Below are 12,184 nucleotides of genomic sequence, written 5' to 3'. Positions count from 1 at the left end.
CAAACAAGAAGCACTCATGGAGCGGTACTTCGATTTCTCCTGCTTTTTCTGCTGCTTGCATGTATTTTTTTCTCTAACATAAAATCATCATGACGAGTAATTTGATTTATTGTGGTAGCTTGCATGTATTGGTTAAACCGACAATATTTCTAAAAAAAAAAATATCCCATCTCCAACACACAATCAGCACTTTAGGAGACAATAAGCGCAGTTGTTGGTTTGATTGTACGAAGATGTATTTGTATATTATACGAATAAGGCGTAATATTGACATTGCGCCAGATGACAGGAAAAACGATTGGTTCGTACCATTTATGAAAGATGTGTTGTATGTACGATATTCATTTTTACGAAACGGTTTTTAGATAAATAACGAAAATACATTTTCAGTGTGCGGATGTACTGAAGCGCTGAAGCGTCTGTTACCTTTTCCGTGGCCGAAAATTTTGATGAGCTGAGTTCAACTTCTGGGATACGAAGCTTATGACCTTCTCTAACCCGTCCTGAATTTGAGTGAGTACTTCTGCTACTGCTCGATCACTCGCGTCCGTTTGTATAATAAACTCTTCCTCGAAATCAGGATTGGCAAGAATAGGGGCAGTGATGAGACGCTCCTTAATTTTCCGGAACGCATCATTCATCTCTTTAGTCCATCGCACAGTCTTAGGTTTCCCTGCCAGGAGGTCTGAGATCGGTGTAATGATGGCGCTAAAGTCGGGGATGAAGCGTCGGTAATAATTGGTTATCCCAAGAAAGCGTCGAATTTGACGAATAGTCTTGGGGGCTTCGAAATCCAGGATTCCCTGTACTTTAGAAGGGTCCGGACGGAGTCCGTCGCACGATAGTAAGTATCCCAAAAAAGGTACCTCCGATCGGCAAAATTTTGACTTCTCGATGTTTATTGATAAATTTGCTTTCGTCAGCCAGCGTGCCACTTCTTCAAGAAGACGGATATGTTCCTCAAAACTGTCACTGGCTATGATAATATCGTCTAAATAGACAAAAACCCAAGGTTCCAGCTCTCCAGCTCCGAGGATTTTATCCATCAATCTGAACAGTGTCGCTGGGCTGTTGGTCAGGCCGAACGGGAGGCGAGTCGGTCAATCTCCTCGTTCAATGCCTTATGTATGGTTGGAGAGTACGGATATGGGGCTACCCGTACAGGTTGAATATCTTTAAATTCCTCCTTTAGTTCTATGGTATGTTTGATCAGCGAGGTTACCTCAAGCTGATCTGACATAGCTGGCTTCCACATTTTCTTAACTTTGTCTAGTGCCGCGACCTGTTCGGAGCTGAGCTCTACAAAACGAGGTGGGTTACTATCAGAACACTCTTCCGCACTTACAACGAAAAGAATGTCATCTCCTCTAGTTATGTGGAGGTCAAAAGCGGTGAAGAAATCCATGCCGGCTATGCAATTTACCGACAGATTTTCTACTATTGTAGTTTCCAGGATCTTTGTACGGTCCTCCAAGTGGAAGGGAAGAAACACCCGCCCTACCACATCTAGAACATCACCTGAGGCACTGGTAAGAGTTAAATTACTGGGAAATATTTTAGTACCTGGACATTTCCATAATGGGGCGGTTGCCGCCGAAACTAAAGTTCGCTGACTTCCACAATCTAAAAGTGTCCGGATGGATGTTCCGAAAATATTGGGTTTAATATAAGGACGGTTATCAGTGATTACAGATAACACTGACGAGCATTGAATATCGTCTTCAGAATTATCCGCATAGTCTGGCATTGGTTCCGGAACGAGAGTCGACACTTGGTCTCACTGTGAACTGGATGCGACGCAAGTGATATTCACACGACGGTTTATAATTTTTCACCACGGACTAAATTTTCGACCTTATCGTTGGGAGGTTGGTACGCAAGAGACCGACTTCTCTTTTTTTCCGATCCTCCTTCACCTCCCAAGTTCGTTTTTGCGCGTCGTTGTTCGAGCGACGCTCGTTTCGGCGGAAGCTGCCCACCGATCGTTCTTTGCGTTTTGGACGCCTCCTTGTGTCGGAGTGGGTGTTGGCGTTTTGCGGCAAGCCGGAATGCAATTTTATTTTAAATTTATAAACCTAACTCCTACAAGCAATACTAAACAATTTTGATAATTAATTTTTTATTATCTTTGGGACATTGCAAATATGTAACACTTAGCTCAGTCGGTAAAGGCGTAGCTACAAAGCAAGACCATGCTGGAGGTGGCTGGGTTCGATTCCCGGTCCGGTCTAGGAATTTTTCGGGTAGGAAAATTTCTCGACTTCTCTGGGCATAGAAGTATGATTGGACTTGCCACACAATTATACCAATGCAAAAATGGTACAGGCATCGAAAGCTCTCAATTAATAACTGTGGAAGTGCATCTAGAACACTAAGTTGAGAGCACGCAATAAGCTAATATGCGATATGCAATAAGCTTGAAATGCTAAGAAGAAGAAGAAGATCAATATCAACAACATCACGAACGCATTGAAGATCGACGCACTTAGGAATTTTCTACGAACGCGGGAGCTGGATATCGTTTTCCTCCAGGAGGTGGAAAATGAACAGCTCTCTCTTTCCCTGGTTACAACGTCATCTGCAATGTGGATCACGCGAGGCGGGGAACGGCAATCGCGCTGAAAGAGCATATATACAATTCTCTGGATGGCCGTCTCATCGCTTTGATGGTGCTAAACACGACTCTCTGCAACGTCTACGTGCCATGAGGAACAGCTGTTAGTGCGGAAAGAGAGCGATTTGCGAGGCGATTTGTCAACGGCACGAGCACATATTACCGCTACAACACGTAACATGTCACCCTCTCTGGTGATTTTAACTGCGTGCTTCGTCCGAGCGACTCTACGAGTACCAACACAAACTCGGCTCTCCATGCGACCGTACAGCAGATGCAGCTACACGACCTATAGTTGAAGCTGTACCCTACTACCATAGAGGTAACTCTAAGACCACTGGGTCCCGAAGAAAATCATTATTATTTTTGGCTCACTCAGTACCAGAACAACGGTCCCAAGCAGTCCCAAGCTATTTCACTCACCCCTGCATGTTCTGCATGAATCCACACACCCCTGATGTTATCTGTCAAACTTTCATAGCGAATCAAAACAAACATATTGTAGTAATAGAATTTCAACTAGAATAGGGTACGTTAATCGTTTGCTTGGGACCAATAGGCTACTAAAGTGGTGAGCCAATTTAAAATCGTTAGTTTCGTATTGATTGTTGCTACTACTCTCGCACCCATGTACGTTACACAAAATGCAGCATCCAGGCTCGACCGCATGTATGTAAGCGCTGGGCCGCGCTGGGCATTGCGAGCATTTACGCAGCGCTGCTATACGCACGTATGCTCGTTTACAGACCACAAAGCTCTAACAGCGCGAATTCGCCTCCCCCATCTCGGTCGCGAATAAGGGCGCGGTTTCTGGTCCCTCCGCCCTCATCTTTTGACTGCAGAAAACATCGACGATTTCCACGTTCGGTGGCAGTTTTGGACCCGCCAACGGAGGAATTTCCCCAGCTTGATGGCATGGTGGCTCTCATGCACGAAACTAAAAATCACATCATTTTTCCGCTGGAAGTCGAGCGAAACATTCAGCAATGTAAACAATGCATTTGATCATCGGTTTGGCGTAGCTGATACCTTTCCCACGCATACTAATACCATAGAGGTAACTCTTAGACCAGAAGGCCCCGAAGAAACATGCTCAACTTTTTGGCTCAACTCTGGTACTCTCTTCGGTCCCAAGCTAATCGATGCAACCCTCGAAACATTGGAAAATCCACGAACCCCTTATTTTATCTGTCAAACTTGCATAGCGAATCAAATCAAACATAGTGTAGTACTAGAATTTCGACTAGAATGGGGAATCGATTTGCTTGGGACCAATAGGCTAGTCAAGTAGTGAGCCAATTTGAAATCGTTAGTTTCCAACCGGTGGTATTTACGTCATTCTCTAATAGCTGATCTGAGCAACGCGTTCTATCACCTTGAACTGCATAACAAATCACGTGATCTCACCACTTTTCTTTCCGAGAGCGGTATGTTCTGGTTCACCAGGCTAATGTTCGGGGTTGATTGTATATATAGACGACGTTCTAATATTCACAAAGACTCTAGAAGAGTTACGAAAAACCGTTAGCCAAGATTAATATCAAATCAAATATTCAAATCTAATACTTATATCAAATATTTTATTCAAAGTGTTTTTTATGTTACTTCATACGCGAAGTTAGCGATTTTCAGAGTTGGTTGGAAATGCTAACATGAAGCTTTAGTGTGATAATTGATTAGCTAGAGAATGATCTTTAGAAGATGGTAGGTGGATAGTTCCGTTAGAGTACGGCAGTATGAAAATTGAATAGAAGTGATTAATGCGACAGTATAAAGTCAAACGCACGTCTTTTGCCTAATCCGTACGATGTACGCGTTTTCTCAAAAACGAAAGAAGCGCTTCGACTAAATAATTTTTGTCTTCATCCGATAGGTCGAATTCAATGGCGATTGAATCATAGAGGTAACTCTAAGACTAGAAGCAAAAACGAAGTGACAGACGACTAACTGGGGAAGAAATCCATTTAAATAATGTGGTTCACTGTAATAGAATTTTCTTGGAAGCTTGTGCCATCATCCACCAGATGGGTTAGTTTTTTTTTGTTTTGATTTGAACAAAGTTGATTTTGTGTACAATGATTCTTTGACAGTGTGCAAAGTGTGCGTATCATTTTGTCATTTTTTTATGCATTTCAGTTTTGAGTAGAGTGAAAGAGATAGAACCAAAACATTCTAGTACATTCGGTTAAAATGCTAGTTCAATCTAGTAGTAGTGTTGCCATGTGGTACAATCCAGTAGTAGTGGTGTTGCCATGTGGTACACTGAAAAATTGCAATAGCAGGTTAGTCACCAAAGTTTTCGAGCCGCTCCGTCTGTCACTTCGTTTGTGGTAAACAGATAGGATCCAGCGAAATCTAATTTTGTGGATCGTATCTTTTTCGCTTACGTTTATTTTTTCTTTCGCGCATGCAGCGCTAGCGAAAAGAGCAGCAGCTAAGCGAAAAGTTGACGTTTCGAGAAAGAGCGTATCTGTCATATTTTCACTTCACCGGAGGTGTAAACTGATCGATTTCGTTTCACATTAACTGTAAACTGCAAAAAAAAGTAAACTGGAAAATGTTCCACAAACATTTCGACAGTAAGCATGCATCGAGGGGCGATCAACTTCATAAATCAGGTGAATTGTAAATACACACTTCGGAAAATACATAAAAAAATACGTAAATGCGTACACACTGAAACTAAAATACCCTAATAAAAATACTCAAAAATACCTTGAAAATAATTTGTACACGAAAAATACATTTCATAATGAATTTAATACACTTAAATACAAAAATATACAATAGTTAAAAATACATAAATACGAAAAAATACAAAATACACCTTTTCAAGTCGGGTAGATGAATCGAAAATACTCAAGTTTACAGCCCCTCGGCATGCATAAGGGCCTATACGCGATGATCGATTCTCTTCGTCGATTTTCTCTTATGTTAAAAACTCGCTGGATTTATCTTTTCTCGGTGCGTTTGCTGTTGCTTTTGATAGCCAATACAACCTGTTACTACTCTGCATTGAACAAATTCTAGAAAATTGTTTCGCTTAGCTGTAGCAATGCAAAGAGAAAATCGATGAAGAGAATCGATCATCGCGTATTCGCTCTTATGCATGCTCACTGTCGATTTTTTCACAACCTTTTTCGCTACACTGAAACAAATCGACATGTACCGTTTATTGGATCCATCTTATAACATAGCAATGTCAGCATATATATTCATTCTATGTGATGATTGATAGATTCCATTGGATTATCACTTAAAAACTATGACTGCGATATGGAATGATTTCTACCGTAATTTCACATACTTAGTACTTGATAATACTTTGCTTCGAACGTGGTTAGCGAAGGTACGAAGTATATGAATATTGTCTGATATATTTCATGGTGAAAAACTGTTGATATGTCATGGGTGGGAACAGACATCTAGAAACTAATGGAAAATCATATAAGTTTGCACTATAAGAAAATTCAGTAAAATATACCTGTTTTCATGATGAATATTGCTCACTAAAATATATATCTTATAAGATAATCATGTATATTTTATTGGAGTTGCTTTTACTGATTTTTGACGTTTGTTGATATGTCGCGTGTAAATAGACATGTGGAAACTATTGGACTGTCATTTAACTTTGCAGTATAGGAAAACATGTATATCTCATTGTAATAACTTGCTTTGATTTTTGACGTTTACAGATTGTAAACAGATCTATCCCAATCATTAAATAGTCATATAGAAATGCCTTTTAAGAAATCCAACAGCAAGCATTTGTTTTTGCATGTTTTTCTGGGATGAATATCACTCCCAATAAAATACATCTTACATGATTGTTCTTTATAAATTATTGAAACAATGTTAACGTACACTCATTCATATGATAATTGGTTCCAGAAAAGAATGTATTGAGATTGAAAAAAAAAATGATTCTACTGTAATATTTACTTTGCTATGATTCTTATTGTAAGCCTTCTACACGGCTAATTCAGATTCCAGCTCTAAGTAGTACTCGAACTTCATGAGCCAGTTCTATCAAATCATATAATTTAGTCGTTGATTTATTGCACACAGGTGCATTAAGAAAGATTTGAACAAACCACACCACCGAAACGGAACATAAATTTGTCAGTGCTATTTGTCTTCATTCTAGCAAAACGAGCATAAAGTTGCACTACATTCCATGTCGGGAGAGCTGTTCTTACTTCATGCTATTTGAACGAGCTCAATCTTGAAGTCAGCCGTGGCCCAGTGGAATCGAGCACAGACACCGAAAGCATCACACCTCAACAGATCTTGATCGAATCCCAAATCAGCTACAATAAAAAAAAAGGCACAACTGTGAAAGCTCCCACTGCCTGATGTTTATTTTTCGAATTTATTTTTAGAAATCGATTAAATATATGTGTCAAAAGAAGAAGTAAATTTCATGTTATTTTCACATAAACTTTACTTCGATTGATTTATGACACATATATTATATTGTGGTGAAAAGTATAGCTTATGCTTATAAGTTTCAAATCCATTTCAGTTAATTATTATAATTTAAACGATTTTCATTTTTCATATGACGATCATATAAAAGTTACCAAATTATAAGCATTGTAAATGTATCAGATATTCATATAGAATTTACCTGACACATTTTCAATCATATCATTTTCAATGGATTATCTTATAGCGCAAATTTATTAGACTTCCACATAACAGGAATATGTCAAATTCGTTCAGTGTAGCGAAATTTCATGATTTTTCGAGGGCTTCAATTTTGGTTTCGCTTCGATCTGTATACTATAGTATATACTAGGGGAATTTACGTATTCTCGGCAACCTAAGCAGCGACCTTCCTTCTATAGCCTTTTTCTCTATGGAACGCACACATATGCAGTATTGGTTTGTTTACAATCTTTTGCTGTTTGCTGTTCTAACAATTTCAGTCGAAAGAATTGTCGAAAACTGTTTTGAAACGCTTTTACAAAGCTCCAATCTTCTCTAGCGAGAGCGAGTATTGTCGGCAACCAGTTTTTCTTCGGCAACCGTTCCATTTGAACTGCATGTAAATCTGCTGTTCTATTATCGGCAACTCGAAATCAGCTACAATTTGTAGTGCGTGTGTTTCATTTCAAGAAAACCCTGCTAGATTGCTTTTCTCAGTGGTAAAAATATAGTCAAATTGAAGCTGAAAGCATAAAGAATCGTTTGCATGCATTCAGCGAAGTGTTTTCATAAGAAAATCCAGTGAAAATAGTGTTTCAATTTGGGTTGGCGAAAATAGTCTGTCATGCCGAAGCCGTCATTTCCCCTATAGGCTTATGATGTAACTTATTTTGAATACTCCAGTTGATCTCATTTTGGTTGACTTAACGGTTAACACAGCAAAAATGAGAGCAAAATGTTACACTGTTGAATCAAACGGAAAACTAATCCTGCTATCAATTAAATCAATTTGATTAATGATTTTGCATTCATGTTGTTTAACTTAATACAGGCCTGGTGTAAAAGGTTAGCAAAGACTTGAGCTCAAATCTCACCCTCGATTTTACCCATCCACTGAGACCTCACTAGAAATACTCAGAGGGAGAGATAAGCGGAAGGAATGTTTTGAGCCAATCGAACATTCCCATTTGAATTTTTCCGAGGATTTCTTATTCTTACTAGATTAAATTTGAGAGTATTGCAATCGAACAGAAATTCAATCAACTTTATGTTTCGTGTGTTTCTCAAATTCAACTAGATTTTTTAATTAAAAACAATATATTAACTCTACTTATTAATTGATCTTAGTTGGTTAATTAATGGCACAAAATAATGTGCAAAATATTGCGATGCAATCAATTATTAATTTGCACGTAATAGAATCAAAAGTAAAAGTCATGTGAAATGCTAAGTTTTAGCAAGGGTTGCAAGATAATTTAGATACAAATCCCTGCTGCCGAGTTGTATTTTGATTTCTCCGCCCATCTCTCCCTCTGAGTATTTCTAAACCTCACATTTGCAATCGAATTCGACTCAATTTTGAGTTACTCTTAGCTGCCGTGTACCCGCAACTGAAAATGACAGGCGCATGCAGTTCTTGCTGATGAATCAATGCAAATATGCACTTTTCTTGTTTTTGTTGATGACTGTTTACTTTGCTTGTGTTTACATTATACATCTCGTCTCACATCCAAGTTATTTATACTCAGAACCTACATTTAGTTTACAATTTGCAACCGTAAAACCACTAAAATGGATTTCGAGAAACGAGATCAGGATTTTCCAGAATTATCTTCAGATGTTTGTTTCTAAAAAGGGTTGGTATGTTTTATGTTTCTTTAATCAGCAATATCCTTCTTTTCTCAAGGTTCTGTTACTGATCTTCGACCGGCTGAGTTTCCGGAGTCGCCTAACAGCATCAATGGTATGTCACCGGTGGAATCGATTGGCATTCGCAGCAAATCTCCTGCATAGGCTTCGAATTACACTGGATATCCGGAATTTGGATAGTCTAAACAGTGCCATCACGTTCTTGCAAGGGTCTGACCGACCGTACAGAAATGTGCGACTTGTTTTTCAAGGGTGTCGACAGCAAAGCTTAGAATCGGTTCTACAGTTGCTAAGACCGATGCATGCCTTGATAGACTTGGAAATGGTGTTCTATTTCTATTGCTTTCGAGAAAAGCTAAACATCGTTCTGAGAGAAGTGTTATCCACTTGTCCATCATTGACAACTGCTTCTTTTGAAATTCGTGGACGGCTCATGAGCTGGGGATGGGCAGGTGAAATGCCATCGATTCGTTCCTCGTCAGCTGTGATCGATCTAGACGAGGAATCACAACATTTTCCGTCCCTCACAAAGTTGACCATCAAACGAAGTCCGGACATCTTCAAGTTCAATACGAGGTTTTATGAGGTACAGTTATCGCCTTCGTATCTCACATTTCACGCACCACCTGAACCGGAAACAGTTCCCAATCTGCGCCATTTGACGATGACTTGCGAAACACCTGAACAACTGTACCTGTTTTCCAGACTTTCCGAACAACTAGAAACGATATCGGTGGTTTCGTTCGATCCCCACGGCAATTCAATAGAACCCTTCTTGAAACTCAATTTACCTCACGTTAAAAATCTGAAGCTGAGCCATATAAGCGTGCCGCATTTTAGTGCATTAAGTTACTTTATTCGCACGCTACGCCGAATTGAAATACTTCAACTCGAAGAGGTACTTATAGATTCTGAAGTAATTGATGCTGTGATTGAAAACTGCTCAGAACTGCAACAACTTGGGCTTCATTTGGAGTCGCTAAATGCTGGTTGCTTGAAAAGAATCGATAGGTTAACAAAGCTGAAAAGACTTATTCTCGATGGAAAGAAACCGATTAGGAACGAAATCTACGTGGATTATTTTAGCGGAAGTGTTGGTCAACTCACAAGTCTTAAGTCGTTATCGCTGCAATTCTTCGGATTCTCGTCAAACCAGTTCGTTTTGAACCTGGCCCGACTGATGTGCAATCTAGCAAAACTACGATTGCATGAATGCAGAGCAAAAAACAATATTATCGGTCCAATCTTCGATCACTTTCAAGATCTAACGCAGTTGGAATTTGTAAAGGTGACCCACGGTGGAGCCCAACCAATTTGGCCACCAAAATTGGTGATCGTAAGGCTGATAAACTGCTCTTGGGTAACGAGCGATCATCTTACCAAATTGATCCAACGTTGCCCTAAGTTAAAGCACCTGAATATATACGGCTGTGGAGCGTCAAAGGATAAGCTGGAAAAGATTGTTGAAATTGTCCCAGCTGGATGCTTTGTGGAAAGAACACATAGTTTTGCTCCTTCGGTGATGAGATGAAGATATTTGTGTCTGTGGTTAACAAATTCCCCCTTTTTTTTAATATTATTTTACAAACAATAAAATGCTTAAATCAGTATTGTTTTCGAATAAACAATTCAATTAGTTTTTCTTTACCTAAAACAAAAACGACTTCTTCTTCTTCCTCGTATTTCAAGCTTATTGTGTATGGCATATTAGCTTATTGCGTGCTCTCTCAACTTAGTGTTCTAGATGCACTTCCACAGTTCTTAAATTGAGAGCTTTCGATGCCTGTGCCATTTTTGCATTAGTATGATTGTGTGGTAAGCACAATCATACTCTATTACCCAGGGAAGTCGAGAAATTTTCCAACCCGAAAAATTCCTAGAGCGGACCGGGAATCGAACCCAGCCACCTTCAGCATGGTCTTGCTTTGTAGCTGTGCATTTACTGACTGAGCTAAGGGAGGTCCTCAAAACAAGAACGAACGTATCGTAATTTAGGCATATACACTCAATTATGTTAACGCGATTTTCAGTTTTTCGATTTTGCCCTTATGTAGGATGTGTACAGCCTTTCTAATTCTGCCATATTTTTATTGATTTATTTTTCATTTTTTGGAACAAGTTGCTACAAATATGGTTGAAATTCAACGAGCATATCCGCACTGTCACCGCTAAAGGATTCGTTGCTCTTGGCTTCATACGTTGTAATTCCCAAACATTCCAGGATCCATACGCTGAAAGCATTATATTGCTCACTAGTACTGAGAGGTATCATGGAGTATCATAGAATATGCAGTTTGTGCGCGCGCAAATAACTCACATTGAAAAAGTGCAGAGAAGCTTAATCCATTACTCGTTGAGATTATTTCCCTGGAACGACCCTTCAAATCTTTCCGAGTATGCAATTCGCTGTAGATTGAACTAGAAACCTTACAGTTCAGGCGTTCTATAATCCAACGCATGTCTGTATTCGATTTGTTAACTAGTAACATAGATTGTTCTGAACTAGTCAACGAGGCACGATTCTACTGCCTATCTACACAGATTCATGGTAGACAGCTCCTAGCGATTCGTCCGCTCAAGACCAGCTACCGTCACAACAGCCCATTGTTAATGTTTCCGTGTGTTCAATAAGGTGAATAATTGTTTTGATTTTAATGTGTATGTATGTTAGTTAAATCATAGAATTAGGAACATAGCAGCAGTAGGGTTTTTGATCTAATTTCCGTCCTACTAAGCACAACCCGCGCTTTACCTCTCTTTTCTGAACGATTTTCAACAAAAAATGAAATATTTCTGTGAAAGATGACTTGCAAATTTATTCACCTTTCTATAAGTACCGTTGGATTTGATAAAGAGTCACAAATTGTTGAGATATTGTCTAAAATCTAACACTGCTTCTTGATTCTAAATTCGTTCTACGAGTTTCAATTCCGTCCTAACGCATTGAAACGCCATTAGATTTTCTTCGTCCTACGGATAAACGTAGAAAAAGGGGATTCGCTAGGGGCGCTTCTTTTGTTTTGAGAACAATGAGCGTAAATATGCATACAATGCGCTCTAACAGAATTTATGTTGTAGCTAATGAACTAACGCATCGGAACAAACCTATTTTTGATTTGTGCACGGTGAAATCATTGATATTATTGATCTTTTCTGGTCGATAGAACGGAAATGGGCGATTACGATGAAGTAGCGCTCTACCCTATGTAGGATTGGAACCAAATTTGAGATCACAACACAAACTAGGGGCGAGTCAAATCACGAATT

General features: G+C 39.2%; 2 protein-coding genes across 4 annotated transcripts in view; one reads left to right on the top strand and one right to left on the bottom strand.

Moving 5' to 3' along the window:
- FipoQ (F-box/LRR-repeat protein FipoQ) overlaps nucleotides 1-12,184 on the bottom strand; it is a 61,685-nt gene that overhangs the window by 36,277 nt on the left and 13,224 nt on the right. The window lies entirely within an intron of this gene.
- On the top strand, nucleotides 8,715-10,522 carry LOC135713565 (uncharacterized). Its single transcript, XM_065236686.1, has 2 exons — nucleotides 8,715-8,887; nucleotides 8,955-10,522. Exons 1-2 carry the CDS (start codon nucleotides 8,840-8,842, stop codon nucleotides 10,446-10,448), a joined length of 1,542 nt encoding a protein of 513 aa, XP_065092758.1. The 5' UTR covers nucleotides 8,715-8,839; the 3' UTR covers nucleotides 10,449-10,522.

Source organism: Ochlerotatus camptorhynchus, unplaced genomic scaffold (genome assembly GCF_037179485.1).
Source record: "Ochlerotatus camptorhynchus isolate MF236.1 unplaced genomic scaffold, CSIRO-AGI_Acam_v1.1 ptg000569l, whole genome shotgun sequence".
In the NCBI taxonomy this organism is placed as follows: Eukaryota; Metazoa; Arthropoda; class Insecta; order Diptera; family Culicidae; genus Ochlerotatus; species Ochlerotatus camptorhynchus.
This window is presented reverse-complemented; position numbering and strand designations above follow the sequence as displayed.

Coding starts and splice junctions, on each gene's coding strand:
- LOC135713565 (XM_065236686.1), top strand. CDS start 8,840: ATGGATTTCGAGAAACGAGATCAGGATTTTCCAGAATTATCTTCAGAT. Junction 8,888..8,954: donor TTCCAGAATTATCTTCAGAT/GTTTGTTTCTAA, acceptor TCTTTTCTCAAG/GTTCTGTTACTGATCTTCGA.